The sequence below is a fragment of the Cavia porcellus genome, unplaced genomic scaffold (genome assembly GCF_034190915.1).
Source record: "Cavia porcellus strain 051 isolate PalLab524CR breed Dunkin Hartley unplaced genomic scaffold, mCavPor4.1 scaffold_26, whole genome shotgun sequence".
NCBI classification, from domain to species: Eukaryota; Metazoa; Chordata; class Mammalia; order Rodentia; family Caviidae; genus Cavia; species Cavia porcellus.
In genome coordinates, this window is record NW_026947509.1 from 37,299,645 (window position 1) to 37,318,754 (window position 19,110).

General features: G+C 39.3%; 2 protein-coding genes across 7 annotated transcripts in view; one reads left to right on the forward strand and one right to left on the reverse strand.

The window, feature by feature from the left end:
* The window catches only part of Slc19a3 (solute carrier family 19 member 3), a 28,244-nt gene extending 12,362 nt beyond the window's left edge, over positions 1-15,882 (forward strand). For 2 of the 6 annotated variants that reach the window (XR_010043469.1, XR_010043470.1), the window contains exons 4-8: positions 492-1,305; positions 2,861-3,053; positions 4,518-4,659; positions 5,196-6,038; positions 8,454-8,767. Coding sequence is in view for 1 of the 6 variants with exons in the window: in XM_063237215.1 (XP_063093285.1) it covers positions 492-1,305; positions 2,861-3,053; positions 4,518-4,659; positions 5,196-5,372 (1,326 nt within the window). In the remaining 5 variants the exon portion in view is untranslated. The other 4 variants (XR_010043473.1, XR_010043471.1, XR_010043472.1 and 1 more) reach the window with 4 other exon arrangements.
* Positions 14,151-14,928, reverse strand: LOC134473284 (small cysteine and glycine repeat-containing protein 7-like). The gene has a single exon (XM_063237216.1). It carries the CDS (start codon positions 14,926-14,928, stop codon positions 14,581-14,583), a length of 348 nt encoding a protein of 115 aa, XP_063093286.1. The 3' UTR covers positions 14,151-14,580.
* Positions 15,883-19,110: the final 3,228 nt, after the last annotated feature.

The following is a 19,110-nucleotide window of genomic DNA, read 5'->3' on the forward strand; positions in this document are numbered from 1 at the left end:
CCTTCTCTGGAAGGCCTCTCCTTGAACCTTGAACCTAATATTAGTGCTCTATGCACAAGAAGGAGATGGTGGTTTCTAGGAACTTGGGAAACCCACAAGTGTTGAAGAGTTTATAGTAAAACTTAATTTACTCAAATGTATATTCTCTTTAAATTTAAAATAGAAATCAGACCACACCTTGTCACAATATGCCCTTCTCCTGGAATATAACCAAGGAAATACACTGGTTGGGTTTCTTTGCTTTTTTATCTTTCTAGGGCTTGAGGCAGTTGTTTTTGGTTTAGGTTTTTTTGGTGTTTTTTTTTTTTTTTTTTTCTTCCCAGCAAGGAAGGGAACTCATTTCATATTGATTTCTTTGAAAATCATCTTTCTCTCATGCTTTCCATGTTGGGGGGAAGAAGCTACTTAGCGACATAGAAACTGTGGGCCCAGCCAGTGGTCCCCTCAAGGATGCGCTGGTGCCCTCTGGTCACATTGCATCCACTTCGCAGATCACAAATGAGATCCTTCCCGTGTGGACCTACTCCTACCTGGCGCTCCTGCTCCCCGTGTTCGTCCTCACCGACTATGTCCGCTACAAGCCGGTCATCCTCCTGCAAGGCCTTAGCTTCATCGTGACCTGGCTGCTCCTCTTGTTTGGCCAAGGGGTAAAAGCCATGCAAGCTGTCGAGTTCGTCTTTGGGCTCGTCTCGGCCACCGAGGTGGCCTACTATGCCTACATCTACAGCGTGGTTAGTTCTGAACACTATCAGAGGTTGAGCGGCTACTGCAGGAGTGTCACGCTGGTGGCCTACACTGTGGCCTCTGTGCTGGCGCAGCTCTTGGTATCCTTGGCGAACCTGTCATACTTCTACCTCAATGTCATGACCTTGGTCTCTGTCTCTGTGGCCTTCTTATTCTCGCTGTTTCTACCAATGCCTAAAAAGAGCATGTTTTTCCATGCAAAACCCAGCAGCGAAATTTCTCCAAAGCCACTGGGGAAGGATGCCGACCTTCAGGAGGCTCAGGAGGATCACGGAGCAGTTCAGCAGAAATCATCCAGCTTTCCTGGGAATCTGGGAGACAGCCCTATGGGCAGCTGGAAGTCTGAAAATGTGGTTTTGAGGAATTTTGTGCAGTGGTTCCAAGATCTCAAGGAGTGCTACTCTTCAAGGCGTCTTTTTTACTGGTCCCTGTGGTGGGCTTTTTCTACAGCAGGTTTTAATCAAGTTTTGAATTATGTTCAAATCCTCTGGGATTACAAGGCACCATCCCAAGACTCCTCCATCTACAATGGGGCAGTGGAAGCTATCGCAACGTTTGGAGGTAAGTTAGTGTCTCTTTATTTTCTTTTGATGAACTTCTGCTTAAATTCATTTCTCCAGGTACTAAACTCCATGGTGGTAGATTAACTTTGTTCAGAAGAACAATGATATTTTTTCGTGAAAGGAAGACACTTGAAAAATAACCAGTACCATGCCATTCATGTGTTACAATTATAAGAAAGTCAGGAGCTCAGAGCTTAGAAATGATAAAATTCTAGCAGAACCCTCCTGATCCCATTTCCCATTCTGACAGTATCCACTATTCTTTGAGGATTGTTCTCAACATTGTAATAAAGAAAACGCGTAAGTAAGGAGATACTAGTCATTTTAAGAAATACATCAAATACCTCCCCTTCTGGGAAGGTCGTATTAATGATCTAGCTAAGATTCGCCTTTAGCAGTCCTGGACTGTAACCAGTAATTTTCAAAAACAGCTTTCTTGTGAGATGCTACAAGGAGTAGATGATACTTAAGGGTCAGTATTCTAATATCAGAGGAAAAGTTGCCTCTGAAGTTCACCAGATAATAAATATTTATATCCTAGCAAATGCCAACATAAATATCAAGCGAGACTTTGAAGATATTTTTCAGGAAGTGGGTTTTTTTTTTGTACCTCCTTATATACAAAAATGTTTATAGACAAAATGTTTCAGAAAACCCACATGACCCAAGTTTCATTATTGTCTCTCTTTTGGGAAGCTTCTGTGTAACTCCTAAAAACCTGTGCCAGAATTGGTTCCCCGAAACGATTGCTCCTATGTTCCAAATTCTCAGGGAAAATAGGCCTTTGGGCTGTGGCTCTTTCCCAGATCACATGTGAAGAAGCCACTTGGCAGTCATTTGAAACCTAGGTATCTTTCATGTTGTTAGAGAACCATAATAATTGTTTAATTATCTTCAATTATTCAACCTCTTGTACTCTATAAATCAATATAGATCTTTCTTCTCAGGTCTTATCTTGCAGATATTAAGGTGGAGATTAAAGAGCCATTATGATTCAGCGTCAGAGTACAACTCAGAGGCAGGGTGCTTACTCAGCATGCGAGAGCCCTTGGTTTGATCTCCAACATTGAAAAAGAACAGAAATAAGATTAAAATTGGTAACCATTAATACAGACTAAAACTGACTTCTCAGTGCAGCACACCTGGTACCCATCACTAAAAACCTGACAATGACAAATAACAGGGCTGGTGATTTATCTGGGTGCGAGAGTGCTTATGTGGCATGCATGCTTGTATTGAACAGCTGGGTCACTATATTATTTCTCCCCATTCTGCTGTGGAGAGGAAACTTTCTCCACATAGCATAGTGCCTGGTATGTAGTTGATGTGAATCAAATATGAGATAAAAATTAAAACAAAAACAGGAACTGAAAAGAAAAGGAAAAAAAAAAGAAAAACTGAGCTCTACAAATGACAAGTCGACATTTTGATGAACTGCACGGCTTTTGTGAAAGCAGCACATTGACTACTCAATGTAGTAGTCAAGACCTGGGGTTTGTAGGAGCATGATTTCATTTCCTGTGTGCAGTCAGAGTGTTCGGTTTCATTCTCAGGGGCTCTGGCTGCCTTTGCAGTGGGCCATGTGAAAGTGAACTGGGACCTCCTGGGAGAGCTGGCCCTCGCAGTCTTCTCGGTTATCGGCGCTGGCTCTCTCTTCCTTATGCATTACACCCTCAGCATCTGGCTGAGCTACGCTGGGTATTTGATATTCAAGTCCAGCTACATGCTTCTGATCACCATAGCAGTGTGAGTATTGCAAGCTATTTCTTGCTGTCCTTTCCTGCAAACTCAGAATCTATTGCAGTATTCAACGTCAACTATGTCACACTAAATTAAACACCACCACTGTTCCCTGTTGCCAAAATTAGTCACCAAGGGAAAGTTTTGATACATTATAAATCAGAAAGAATGATATATTCTTTGGTTTGATCTTTTTAAATTTCCAACAGCTTTCCATGATAACCCAGAAACAAAAATATATTGAAAGGTTTTGATTTTTTTTTGTTTCCAACAATTTTCCATAACACAATGTGATTCAGTTTGATTTTATATTAGATTTTATTTAACTGTGTGGGTAATTCTAAGCCTGTACTACTCTACGAACAAAATATTCTTAAGAAATTTATAAAAAGTAGGATGCTGAACAGAAGTATATGTGAAGAGCATAAGAACCCTTTAGGTGCATTAATACATGCAGCCAATTGATTTTTTAATCATTTTTTAAAGAGATTTAGAATTTAGAAGAATTTTTGCATTTACTTTTAAAGAAAATGATCAAAAACATTTGGGTTTCATAGCAGCAGTTAAAGCTGAGTACAGGAAATGTGCTTCAAAATTAAAGATGGGAAACACTTGAATTTCAAGTTGTGTTTAAGAAGTGGAGATGAGCTTTATCAACTTTTGTTTGTTTTTAAGTTGTAGAAAATGAATGACAAAAACTACAAAACACAGAAATATGAGCACCAGGGAAAAGACCATTAGGCAAAAGAAAAGATGAAACTAGTTGACATTTTAGTGTTTTTCACTGACATGTCTTTTGTTTAGTGAACCTTTGTGTAGTGTTTATGTCTTTAGTTTCTTCTTTTAAGATGAGGATTGAAAGTTTTACATTGCCTTTGAACTGCAAAAGTACTTAGAACCTCAAAACCTTTTATCTGCATTCAAAGAATGTAGTAAGATTTCAAAATCTACATAATTAAAAATTAATGACTAATTCAATTTTACAGCTACTTAACATCTGGATCTTTCAAAGAATAATTCACCTACTAAACTTTGTTGGTGGAAATAATTGATAATAAACTAAACAGTGATTAAGAAAAAAAATCCCTCTGATTTGGTAACCATATCTAAAATCAAATAATGTCCAGTATTACAACCAACTGACAATAAACTGAATAACACTAAAAAATATTTCCATAGTTTAACCACATCTAAAATCAAATCAAACCCACCATCTCAAGTTATGAGAACCTAGAATACGATTGCTTAAGTTCTGGAAAGTATTACACTTTATACGAGTGATTTTGTTATTTTACCTTTAATTCAACCTTTAATAATATTTTATTCCTTTACTTTCTTCTGCCTTTGTGTTGTAGAAGAGGAGATTTAAACAAATGCCACTGACAACACTGTTTTCTCTGGAGTTTCTATCTTTTATCAAGAGTCTTATGTATGTTATGGTTAAAATATTTATTGAATATTTAATGATAGATTCCAGATTGCAGTTAATCTGAGCATGGAACGCTATGCCCTGGTGTTCGGAATCAACACCTTTATCGCCTTGGCGATTCAGACCATCATGACTATGATTGTGGTAGATCCCAGCGGGCTCAACCTGGCAATCAGTATTCAAGTAAGCCATACTGCTTCTGCTCTGTTTAGTTGTTGGGAAAGTAGCATAAATAGATGACCTCCAAAATTTCTCAACCCTGCAATTAGCAATACTTAATTTTGAAACACATGCAGTTCTTTAATTATATAATAATGCCAAGTAGATTTTGATTGAAACTAATTCAACACTTACCTGATTAAACAGCAGGTAAGAAGTAACATGAGTGTCTAAAATTCGATGATAGCAACCCTATGTATAGCATTCTACCAGGTTCTAAACATACAGATTCCCATGTAGAGTAACTTTCTCATTGTCTATGATAGCAGCTGGGATTTGAACCTAAGCAATTTGTTCTGAAGCCACAGACTTCTAATGCATTGCTTACACTTTCATACTTGATTTCTTGAAGACAATGGAATATATCATTCAATCTAACTGACTATAGCTAAGATCCTAAGTCTCAGGCCATGAGCCAAACACACTAACAGCATCATTATATATTATTGGTGAATAGGTGGTCAGATTTTGTATGTGGCTAATTTTTTGCTTTTATCCAGTTTTTAGTTTACGGGAGTTATTTTGCTGTCATTGCTGGAATTTTCCTAATGAGAAGCATATACATTCTTTACTCAGTCAAATGCCGGAAAGAAGTAGAGAGACTACCTACAATTCAGAGCCTGCCTAAGCCACACACAGAGGAGCCGGTTAATACCATCCTGTCAACAAAGCTCTGACTTTATTATATCAGGACAGTGGTTTTCAAATCAGTGACTAAAATGGGAAGATTTTCAGATGGATGCACTGACATGTTCTACAAGCTGGATTCCAAGAACCTTTCTAAAAATACAACAGAACCTTCGCTTTAGACCATGTATCTATGTGCCCAATCGAATTTGTGTGCAGCTGGTGGGGCCCATTCACAGTTAAAGAACACATACTGGAAACCCAAATGCTTAGAAAACTCTAGTTTGATAACTTCTAAGATCCTGCAAAGAGCACAGAAACAAACCAAGGAAAAACACCAGCCATCGGTGGTGGACTTCTGCCCTCTAGTGAATGGGAAACCTAATTGAACCGACCCTGCGCTTGATCTGGATGTTTCTTGTGCTCACAGGAGGCACACGAGCTATTTTTCTTCCTCTCCCAGCAAGTATGCTTCTATGTTAACTTATACTCTGAGAGAATTACCAAATCTGACCCCATTTCTAAGGGCTCTTTCTCGCCTTTATAAACATTGCACTATTCACCAGCTATTGTTCAATATTGTAACTATTTTTATTTTTTATAATTATTTTTCATTTTGAGCTTTTTTGAGCTTTATATCACAACTACCTCAGGAATGGCTGCGGATGTTACTGCATCACAGGATGACCTGAGCTAGAAGAGGCATCATTAGCCAGGTAGGTAGATTAATGTTCTATCAGTATAACATCTACAGTAGAACACTAGAAGAAATCAGAGGTTCTAGCAATATTTATAAATGGGAGACACTTGGAGGAATTAAATGCCTGATTTCTGTTCATCTACTGTTTTTCTTTTTGGTGCTAGAGATTAAACCCAAATCTCATGTGTGCTCAACAGCTCTTTCACTGAATTGCACCCCCAGTTCCCTAAACGCCAGCCAGCTTTGCCCACCCTAATCTCTTATGTCAGAATTAAGTGATAAAATACCTAGGATTACATTTAGTCTAATAATTTATAATTAAGGCAAACCTGAGTAAGCCTGAAAGCCTAAAAATTATGAGCAGATATGTAAGTGTATCAAAAAACTTATCTTGTTCTTGGCTAGGAGAAAAAGTGAGGACATGGAGTTCTCCTAAATAAATGCATTAATTAAATCCTGTCCATAGGGCTGGGGATTTAGCTCAGCAGCATAAGCGCCTGCCTTGCAAGCAGGCAGTCGTGAGTTTGATCCCCAAAAAGACAAAAAAAAAAAAAAAAAAGACAATAAATAAATAAATAAATAAATCCTGTCCATAGGAATCTCTAGTTCTAGTTTTGTTTTTTGGCTTTTTTTTGTTTGTTTGTTTGTTTTTTGGCTTTTAAGATTAGGATGGATGATTCTAAAATTTATTTGGAAAATTTAAATTGCAATGTAAAATAAATGCTTTCTATAGTGGAAAAATAAAATGAATTGTTTGCAAAAGATTAAAAGACTACTCTAAATTTAATTACACTGGAACAGTAGAAAGTTCTGAATTAGCCCCTAATTCTTATGGGATATTAGATTACAGTAAAAATTGCATCTCATAAGAGGAAAGGAAATAAACTATTAATTAACAACATTAAACTATTGCATGAAATTTTATATAGTAGTAGATGCAAAGGTAAATGACACATGATAACCTAGAGGAAGTATTACAACTCGCATCAATGACAAAGAACTGCTTTCCCTAATTTTGAAAGAACCAATGCAAGCAGATGAAAAGAGATCAACAGCCCAATAGAAAAATGAACAAACGGTATTGCTATGACTCGAATGTGTCTCCCCAAAGTAAATGACCCCTGAATCTCTAAATGGTCTCCCAGACTTAATCTCTGAATTTGTCTGCTAGCAGTGTCTGAAGTTGTGACCTTCAAGAAATAATTGGGATTAGATGAGCCTCCATGAGGAGGAAGAGATATCTGAGTCTGCAGGCTTGCTGTCCTGAGATTAGATAGATCAGATGATAGATAGATAGATAGATAGATAGATAGATAGGCAGAGATATTTCTACCTATCCAATTTCTCTGCAAAAAATACATGTACTATCTTTTATACCTGGAAGTGACTTATATAAAAGGTTTTCCATTACAGAGTTTTTCAAAGACCAAAGGAGTTTAACTAAAGTTCAAAAGGAACAGGGAAAATACTTTATGGTGCATTGTATAGTCCACCTGTAATAATAAGAGTTTAAAAATGAGAAAATACTTTAAACAGCAACACAGAAAGAGTTCTAAAATACATCAAGTAGAAAACAAGTCAAGCAAATAATAATAAAATAATAGTAATAATAAATGCAGTAAATTCATAAAATGCATATAAGGAAAAAGAAGAATGACCGAATTGGCTTACATGTGCATATAATTTTTCTAGAAGTGTGAACATAACGGGTAATTAACAGTGATTTCCTGTTGTGGAGTAATGAAGGGAGGATATTTCTCATGATGTTGAATATTTTCAGCATAGGAAGTACCCACTCCCAAATAAAATACCGCTTCACAAAAGTGTTTAACCTTGGAAAGTTAGCATTCAGGTATAAAGAACTAAAGATCTGTTGTATGTAACCACTCTGATGGCTTTTAATTTTTGCGATAGACATAAATAACTAAATGTGCATTTATATTTAAAAGGAAAAAGCAAGAAAAGAAAAACAGATCTGACACTGAAAATTAAGCAAAATGTTCTATTTGGTACCTTGTTAAAGAAAAAAATGTTTTTGTTTAGTTGCTGTTGTTGAATTAAATCCTTTTATGTAAGTGCCAGCCACATAGGCCAAGTTCATTATCAATCCCAGCACCAGCTCCCGTGCCCGTGTAAAGCCACGCACACAGACAGTAGAGGACAGCTTGAATCCAGCTGTGACCGACCACAAGAGCCTCACACTCCTCTTTTGACTACCAGTAGTGGAAAATAACACATCTTTTCTTTAAAAATAAAGACCACTAGAGGACCCCCCTAATCAGCAGAATATCAACTTAAAAAATTGTGAGAAAATGAAATAGTGTGGTTTTAAAGAATGTTCTGGATTTTCTCGGGTGTAAGTAGGAGACATTTTGTTCTAAAGAATCTTCACATTTCAAAAACAGAAATTCTGTGTGATTATGCTCTGCAGGAAACCATAAAAGTCGGAGGAAAGTGTGAAGGGTGACGTGGCCTGTCTTTTAAAGAACTCACTCAGAATCTGACAGGAAGATAAATTGGGTCAGTAGACAAACATGCCATTCCAGCAAATGTCGGAGACCAAAAGACAGGACCCGAGAGGACCAGTTAAATCAGCCTGCTCAGATCAAGAGATTTATGACAAGAAGAAATTACTCATAGCTGAACTGGGTCCTGAGTTTAAGTGTTAAAATCTCTGTGAGATTTTCAGGGCATTTGTCTTCTCTTGGAAGCAGTAGGCCAAATCCGATGAAAGAACATGCAAAATTATTGTGATTTATACTCAGAACATCAATTCTCTCCTAGAAGTATTTACATTATAAATATCTCTTGTTTTAAAAGGTGGTCTATCTTGAACATGAGAAAAAAAAGCGTTGATTTAAAAAATACTGTGATTTCACAGTAGGTAATCACTATTACTGGTTGCATTTGTGCTTGTAGAAAATTTTATGGTCATTTTGGGTTGCTATGTTCCTTTACTGAGATGAAGAATTACAATGATTATCTGAAGAATAATCCAGTTAAGGGATATAATCCTGCAATCTAGTCACATTTACTTTGTATTGCTCTAGCATAAACCTGTTGCTATAACTGTATTACTGTTTTCCCCACAATTTTGCCAAACTTAAAACACATTTTTGAGTCTATTATTTACTTTTAGTACTGGAGATTGAACTCGTGACCTCATGCTTGCCACGCAGGCACTGGGCTGCTGAGCCCAGCCTTGACCCCAAAAAACGTTTTTAAGAACAGAACACATGAATCTGCTTGTTTCCAATTTATTAAAAGCTGTAGACCGAAAAGTTGTTTCCATTCTATTGACAAGAAGGAAAGTTTTCTTAAGATTTAACTGATAAGAACCCTATGCCTGTCACTCCTTTTCCTTCTTAGCACAATTCTATCAACTTTGTCTTACCATTGAATTCCGACCTAAGAGACCGTCACAGACGCATCCTAAACCAGAATTTGGGGAGTGATTATTTCTCAAAGTCTTTGCCAGTCCAGCTGTGGGTGAACACTGCGAACCCATCAACTGTCTCAAAATGACCATTAGTTGTTTTTTTTTTTTTTTTTTTTTTCATTAAAAGCAAGGAGCCAGGAAGAGCCATGTATCAGGTTAGCTTTATCAAGAATTACCTCATAATCATGATCTTGACTAGGAAAGGGCTTGGGAACATAACGCCAGTTTATGGAATGTAGCCCTTTTGGTTTCGGGTAAAGACATCCCAGCGGCCAGTCCGCTCACTTGCTTTCAGCTTTGTCAGAGCACCGCTGAAGTTCACTGACCTTCTCCTGGGGTGCTCCTACCGGAATCACCTCTACACAGAGATCTTTTTTCTGGCAAAACATCTAAAGCAGCTTTTCATCTTTTATATCAGAGTCAGAGAGAAATGTGACCTCAAAGAAGAAAACATGCTTATTTTACATTTGTGTTCTCAGACTTCTATTATTCTTAGAGAATAACAAAAATTGACATTGTTTTAGTTATCTTTACTAAGAGAAAATGAACTTTGTTTAATCTCATTTGTCTTTCTGGAGACACACACACACACAACACACACAACACACCCATGAAACAAGATACTGGTGGATGATTGGGATTCAGTACTTTACACATATCTCATATCATAGAGTCTGACTTTGACCTATATTATATGGTCCTATTGCCCTTATTTTAAAATTAAAATCTCATGAGGTAAAGAAAGTCTTTAATAAAGACCTTTGTGATGCCGGGTGTGGTGGCACCTACATGTAATTCCAACACTGAAGCAGGAGGATTGAAAGTTCAAGTCCAGCCTGGGTGACTTAGTGATTTATCAAGACCTTCTCTCAAAAAATATGAGTATGGTACTCGACTGTAATCCCAGCACTTGGGAGGCTGAAGCAGGAGGATTGCTGTGAGTTTAAGCTCAGCCTGAACTGCATAGCGAAATCTTGTCTCAAAAAGACAAAAAAAGAATATTGTCCTCAAAAGAAGGACAATGATGCTCATTGGGACAATGATGCTCCCAGTGATCCCTCAAATGATTTCTTTGAAATCATTTCCCATTTTTGGCAGTAGCAGAGGGTGCACAGTCTGCCTCCAGTATCTGTCCCAATAAACCTATAGGCCCCTGAAATACAAATGAAAGAAGATACAGAGCTACAACACTGCAGTTACTTTGGGATGCAAATACCACTTAAATTGGTTTTGTGAAAATACTTGCCCAGCAAGAAATGTACTTCTTTCTTCTCCAAATACCATTTCCCTTTCCCAGGTCTTTTTCCCTCATTGAAGTGACCTCTCACGTGTCCTGTTACAACCACGATAAGAAAATGCTCTGGGCTACTTGATTTGTCTGTCTGAAAGGATAAGGTTCCCCCGTCAAAGCCTGGAAGAGGATGAGTGTGGAACAGCACTGATTAGAAGCTTATGTGTGGCAAGATGGGGGAGAGATCAGCCTGCCAGGCAAACAGAAGTTGGGTACAGTTGCACTTCCGACAGCTCTGGAGTGAGAAAGATTAAGTCAAAGCAAACGGCCAGTCCAAAGTCAGTCCATGAGCTCTGCTAGAACCTTGATTCACCTTCTATGAAATTCAGGGGTGGTTGACCTTTAACACTGACTCCTAACACCTCTGATTAATATCTGCAGCTCTACACATTTCTTCTATCCCTGGAAATGTAAGTTCTGTAGAATGATACCTTCTGTTCAAGCAGTTGATGTTTAAGTGTTCAGTATAGAAATTTAACAATGATCTCTGGGTGCCAAGTTTTAAGGATCTAGTACATCATGAAAGATGGCTCAACCTGAAACACGTGTGACCAGGCTGTGACGTGTGTCAGAGAGGACTGCTGAGGCTGACAACATCACTTGTGCCCTTGCGGTGAAATTAGATACCTGCTGTATTTAAAAATGTCACAATGGGTTCCGGAATTCCGTTGCACCCTGTGATGTTAGCACAGTAACACGTAGGGCTAATATACATTTTTAATCTTATTGCCTAATTGTCTCGATTCTTTTTTTCACTGTAATTCTGATCATTTGATATAACTATTGAGATCAAGAGACGGAGGGATGGGAGAGAGGAGAGGAAAAAGGGTGAAAAACAGGAATAAGAATGTGTTGTGTGCAAGCACCGACTCTACACAAGACGTGTAAACATTATGCGCTGCAAAAATGGACTAATAAAGATTTTTAAAACTTAAAAATTCAAATAGATACAAACACCTTTATATATATTCGTATCTAGAGTAACACAAACTGCTTCCACCGCTGCTTATTTAGGTCTTTTAAAAAATGCCATTTATTGATTTCTAACATTTTCTGGCAGTGTGTTTTTTTAGTTATCTGGTTAGAGCTTAGAAACAAGACAGTTAAGAAAGTGAACTCATACCAGCATGTTCTCCTTTGGAATGGAAACTTTTAAGAGAAAGTGGAAATTAATTTTTAAAGCGGGGTAAGATTTTCCTCATTTCTAATAAACTGCTGGCTCCTAACCACAATTACTGCGGTGAGTCAAAATTGACCTTTTTTATTTCTGAGTGTTTACAGGGGGAAAAAAACATTTTAACTAACAGCTCTCACTTCTAGGGTATTTTACAGACCATGTACAAAAATGCCTTTGTATATGATGAACAAATGAGACAATGAATAAAAAGGATGATCCCACAAGGCCAAGCAGCTTGTGATGTAACAACTGTGTGCCATGCTCAGAATGTTCGCACACCCACTCCTAGTAAACTGACTGGGTGGTGCAGAGCTAAGCCACGTTTTTAGTGAAGTTAACAAGGCGTCAGTCGGCAATGGGCCTAGAATGCAGTTACATTTGAAATGCATCAGGCAGAATACATCTCACCACTAATGCCTTCCCAAACTCTTGCTTCATACTCCAAGCCAGCTGCATGAAAGCAATCACGTTCTAATACCGAGTTCCAGACCACGCCAGGGCCCTTCTCAGCTCCTCTGTCTAATCAGCAAGATGGCGTTCACATAGGATTTGATGGTTTTCTTAAATATGGGTATGATTTAGTTTAAGAATTGAAAGAATAATTTCTATAAAGGGATGACAAAGAGTGTGACGTCGGTGTCATCACATGTTGCTTCAGGACCACGTGCTCTGTTCAAAGCCACCCTCGTGTAGACCTTGTCCAAGACCAGCCACAACCAACCACTTATAGACATCCCTTTACAGTACATAAAGATGCTTTTGGAAAAAGCACAGACCCTAGTACTTGGTCCCAGCCAGCCTTCGCAGACATCAATTCAGGCCAGTTCCGGTTTGGAGAGGTCAGTGTTTCATGCAACAATAAATAAAATGGAAGTAAAAATAATATTTAACTCCTTGAAGGCTGAGATATGTATTTTATGTGTTGGTATTAAAATGCCTCACCACTATGGAAAGTAATTAGAAGATGTGAAAAAAAATCTACAGATTTTGCCTACAATTATGGTATAGTTTCCAGTAACTTAACAACTAAAACAAATAAAAGTTTATCAGTAGTAAAATGTGCAAGATTATAGACATAAATTTAATTGCCAAATATTGAAAGTACTTTTTTTGTATCAAACCCAAAAGCTTGCCAGTGCTCTATCCAACCCCTGAGTGCTAAGTTTTTTAAATTACCTGTAAAATGAATAAATGGATCAGATCAAGCAATGCCTTCATTTACTATTTTTTAAATGACTGCCAAGCAGCATCTGAAAGCAGATGATGATAGAGGCATCTTTTGCAAGTTGTGTTCTTTGGAACATTAGTGAATAATTTAAGTAACTGTTAAAATGTGTCTCCAAAATTTTACAATGATATATCTGTGAAGAAGTATTTTTCAAGAGAAACACTTGCTATTTACTTATTTTCTTCTTTTATGTCTAGTTGTCTATACTACAAAAGACTTCATAAATGTTCTTCCATAACATTGTGCAGAATCTGATGTCAGCCTGCCTGGAAACGCACTACAGGTTCTATGTCCTGGAGCCACAGAATCTATTTCTGGAGTACTCGCGATTTAACTTGAAAATGTTGCATTATATTCTGAGTCCGTTTCATGTGTCATTTTGAGACAGGGTCTTTGACTGCCCAGACTGGCCTCAAACTCAGGACCCTCCTAGCTGAGCTTACCAAGTATTTGGGATTCTAGGCCTACAGCACCATTCCAGACTTCAAAGAAGCAGTTTAAGTACTTTGGTTTTGTACATGAGACAAATCTGGTATGACAAGAAAAACAGCTCACAGACAGGAAACAGAAATGAAGAGAGAGAAATGGCAAGAGGATTACCATTTCCCAGAAGAAACACAGTCCACAGTTGGTTCTACTTGTTGGACCAGCCTTTGGTTTATAGTTACCCTTTTCTCAGGTGCAGTGTTTAGGTTTGGTTTGGGGACGTTGTCACACTGAGGCACATGATGCACTGTGACAAGTAATCGGGCCAGAACCCCTGGCACACACAGCAGAGGGCTGTGGGTGGTGGAAATAGCTCAGGGAAGCTCTGATCCCGTGAGAAGGAACACCGACAGGTGGCTAGGTGTGGGGACAGATCCCCAGAGCCCTGGAGATGGCTGCATGCCTAAGCTACTGTCTTTTCACGTTTGTCCCTCAAATTGTTCAGAACCATAGAACTCTCTTCTATACACCATTTGCATCCCAGAATAAAAGCAGAGTCACTCTTGGTTGTTTATTTCATTTTATTAATAAAATTAGGCAACAGTCTGTGTAGTGATTGCAAAGAATAATAGAAAAAGTGGGAAATCCAGATACAGAGAGTTGAAACTAAAGTTGGAGGCTAGAAAAACATGACTTCAAATAGACTTCAAATAGAAGTCATGAAAATGGCCCAGGGAGGTGGACTGATGTTAGGTAGTGGGCAAGGGTCACAGTTTTGTAATGGTCATTTCCAGGATGAAATTCTTTTACATTAAAATGTGTTAGACTGTTGCACTCAAAGAGATGAGTACTGAATCCCAAGCAGTAAGTCTGAGGACATGCAGGGGATTCCAAGCAGCAAGGCCTGTCTGGGACAGAGCCACACAGAGACAGAGGAAAGGCTCACTAGCTGGAGAGAGCTAGACTCACATTGTACAGGCAGAGCCAGCCAGCCCAGCTAGCAACAGCACTGCTTCTGGCAGCAGCACTTCTGCTGGCAGCAGCCCTTCCCACAGCCGCAGCCACAGGAGCCACAGCCACAGGAGCCACAGCCACAGGAGTTGCAGCAGGTGCGGCGGCAGCAGACGACCACGGGGGTGCTGCAGCAGCCCCCACAGCAGCCAGCGCAGCAGGGGCAGCAGCCAGAGCAGCATCCAACCCGGTAGCATCTGCAGGTGGTGCAGCTGTTGCAGCCACCACAGCCACCACAGCCACCGCAGCCGCCACAGCCACCGCAGCCGCCACAGCCACCGCAGCCGCCACAGCCACCGCAGCCGCCACAACCGCCACAGCCACAGCAACCCATGGTGTCAGTACAAAGAACACAGGTGAGGGGAGGAGAGAGGACTCAGGAGAGCAGAGGAGTGTGATGCCACCTTCTGCCAGGGGCCCTTTTATACCATCTTGAGGAGGATGGTGATGAGTGACCCAGGACACATGATGAATGGTCACTTCCTTGTTACTATTTATTCCTGTATCCAGAAAAGCATCTAGAGTTCTGTCTTATTTATATCCTTGCCAGAAACATTTGGCTTAATACAAGTGCTAAAGTTTAAAGGTTAAGTGATTTTTAAATTATTCACTCAATTTAATAAATCACAAACATTAACAATCCAAGTAAAATAAAAATGAAGTAATAGGGAGTGAGTTCCCGCCCCAGGTCTCCTCCATTACATCCCTGATGGCAGGTCAGCTGGAAGACAGTGAGTTCTGGATCCCCACCTCATGCATTACCCACCCCGGGAAGGCAGGGCTGGCTGGAGGAGTGCAAGGCTGATGGGAACCCCAAGAAGCACAGACGGTAGGAACCCCGCTGCCCAGCCCTCTGCACTCCACTGAGGGACTGGCAGCCAATGCAAGAAGGACCCGAGATGCAGGAATGAGCCAGTTCAGAGGAACACAGGGAAATGTCAAGACAAAGGAGCAAAATACAGTCTGGGACCTCCAGACTACACAGAACAAGTCCAGCAGTCGCAGACACAGTATGTATTGTAAGTCACACACCTGAAATTTCTGAAAAGATATAACTGAAATAAAGAAGCAACTGAGTTCTTGTATTGCATGGTTAGTTTTACATGCCTATGGCTGATGTTCTGAACAGGTACTTCGGAGATAGCAAGAGACATTATGGTAACCATTGTTAATTTCCTATTATCTTATTTTGAAGTTCTGTATCACTTTATTGTTTTGTTTGGATTGGTTTTATTCTGTTATATTTTATTATGTCTGATAAAGATAAAAGATATGTTATAGTAGCCAATGTTGACTTCCTATTATCTTATTTTGAAGTCCTGTATCACTTTCATCACTTTGTTTTGATGGCTTTATTCTGTTTTATTTTCTTTGGTTTTATTCTCTTTAAAATAAAATAAAAAGTTTTTTAAAAGAACCAAATAATAGGGATATGTATAGAAATGATAAAATAGAAACTAAACATAAAATGGAATCATCTAAGTCAAAAATGAATTCTTCAAAAATAAAGTGTATAATGTTCCAGAAATATGAATCACCATTAAAGACATCACATCCCTCCAAAAAATATTACATATATTATTTATTAAATTCTAATAATTCAAAAATATGTATTTTTACTACTAGTTTATCTTAATTCATTGAAAACAAAAGTTTTTATTATTATGCTTCATTTTGTTGAATTTTTTTGGCTTATGTCTTGGACTCTAACTTGAAGATACTGATACTTATTGTAATAACTATTTTTATTCTCCTTATTTGACTACAAAATTTTATTTTTTCATAAAATCCAAGAACTATATACAACTGTAGACACAGCAAAAACTAAAAGAGAATATTGTGAATTTATGTCACTAAATTAGGAAATAGACCCAATGGACTTAGAAAATACAATTGATTGAAATTGACTAAAAGAATCACAATGAAGGAATGATCTTCAACTACTAAAGAGGCTGCATCAAAAGTTTAAAATCTTTCTATAAAAAGGAGAAGGAAAAGGAAGAGAAGGAGAAACCCAGAAAAGAATAAAAGCAAGTGGAACTCAGAAAAAGGTCATTCATTCAGTTAACCAGCTCCACTGACCAGGAGCAAACAGGTAATTTGTTATTCTGGCAGAAGGAAGGAGGTTGTGCTTTATATGTGCATCTTCTCCAAGAGGCACAAACTAAGGATGGAGACCACAGACTCCCCTGACAACCTTCCCAGTCTCAAACCCCTGCACACTGCATGATTTCAGGAAAGTTGCCTAACACTGTTGCATCTCAGTTTTCTGACCTGTGAGATGGGTACAAACGTGGCCTTCATGCACTCTTATGATGGTTAAATGGGTTAGAACATGCATGTCAAGTACCTTAAAAAGTACTGAGAATACCATAAGGGCTCAATCTCGACTACTATTACCATTAACAGTTAGTTTTGTAAATTTCAGATGCCCAGACATACACAATTTCTTGAGCTGCCCAAGATTTGAGCCAGGTGTCATATTGTTAGCATGATTTGAAGAGAGCCATGGTTCCAAAGCTTTCATGGTGTTCTCTGACTCGATAGCAGAGCTTGTGCTTTGGGAAAACTATGGTCACTGCACTAATAGGAAGAGAGGAGACCTTGAGACTGCGTGAAGCCCTGACATGAGCTGCCCTGAAGAGGTCCTGTGCCCACTGAGACCTTTTACCGGGAATTAATCCAGTCCATGATGGGAACCAGGTGTTGATGTGGTCCTTGCCATCAGCCTATTTTTAATCAGGAAGCTTTGGAAAACCACCCTTAATTTCTTCTACGTGCAACAGAGAAATAGAATCACCCCACTTCCTTTGCTCTCCATGGCTTCAATTTCTGCTCCTTTGACTATGGCCCAAATTAGAATAACATTTCACAAATTCATCTCCATGTATGTGGCTTTTTTTTTTCCTGCTTTAATATGGAGTAAATTAGGCATTTATTTCATTCAATTATGTCAGAAATTCAATTAAATACCTATATTTCCATTTTATACTTTCCAATTTTTGTTGACCCTATTTCCAAGCCCCTTCTATAGCTTTGGAGTCAAAAATTTATTCTGAAGACCCTGTAGGAAAGGCTGAGTCACAAAGACTAAGTGATTGTCACCAAAACAGAATGGGCACTTTTTTAGTGATGTTCATCAATCGTTTACAAATTCCTGATCCCTTCTTTAGTTTTCCCAGGACTTCGAGAACTTTAGAAAGAAGGAAAGGGGGGTGAACATACTGTGATAAAAAACTGTGGTGCAGTCATTCGATACACACTGTTTTTAAAAAATTCCTCTACCAGAGGCAGGGTGACTCAGACAGATAAGGATTGCATTTTGAAGGAAAGGAGAGACTAAAATTACCAAAGCCAAACTCTCAGAGCGTTTCTGGCAGTCCGTCATCCCACAGTAGGTTCCTTCCTATATGCACAGAACAAGAATCTTGGGTGACACTGTCGTTTCTTTTCACCTCCTTCATAAACTTGCTCTCAGTGTGTTTTTAAGGACAACGAACAGAGTGGAGGGACAGATGTGGGCTTCGGGACATTTTACCCAATTCTCAATGCCTGCTGACAAATGCCAGGCCCCTGAGCTAGGCCCAAGCATAGAGAGAAGAATGCAGACGGAGCCAGAGTCAGTCAGTGCTTGGGGAGCAGGTTGCAAAAGTCGGGTGACAGGAAAAATGCACTTGTGATTGCAGTGACCAGAGGCAGATGCCTGATCCTTGACCCTAAGACACTAGGTGGCTTTTGAGATCCTGGAAAGGGAGATTTTAATCAAAGAAAACAATAGGGGTGTAGGGTGTGGAGGAAGGGTGGAAGCTAATGATATAACAAAAATGTGAGTCTTCAGGTCGCTCATAAAATTAGGAACTGAAAATACTCTGGAAAGTTATCTTCTCTCAGAAGGTGTTGATGGGTAGCAATGATCTGTCTTTAATAACATGGACAGCTGGATTCCTTTCTGATGCGAGGTGAAGGCTTCATTCACCTGCAGTGAAGCAACTCTGACTTGGTCCCTCCAAGTGCCTCCTTGCTCAGTGGAGGCTTGCGGTAGACACTATCTGTGCCATCTGCCCTGTGGACAGGAATGTTGCAATCATGGCTGGTCATGACTGGTCCCAGGCCTGGTAGAGCAGAGTCCAGAGCTCCAGGCTCCCCCAGTTAACTCCTTATTTGCCAGCAAACCCTGTCTCTGTATAAAGCTTTTTCTGTTCTTGCTTCCTGACACACATATAAACCCAGCCACGCTTCATTCACCTGCTTCTAAACGCAGCCAGAGAACCTTATCTTTCCACTTACTGCTTCCCACGTTAGTTTTGCTCAGTCTCAAGCCTCTCCGCTTGACTTGTCCTGAACCGGAAGTTGTGACCCTGGAAACAGTTGGTTCTTCATTGCTAATGAGTGTGCACTCTGATAAAGGGGCCCCTCCCCTTCCAGGTATCAGGAAATGTCTTATCAAAGTAAAGCAATCCAAAGAGGTAAACATGGGGAAGAGCGGCTCCTCTCTCCCAGCTGCTTCCTCCGAACA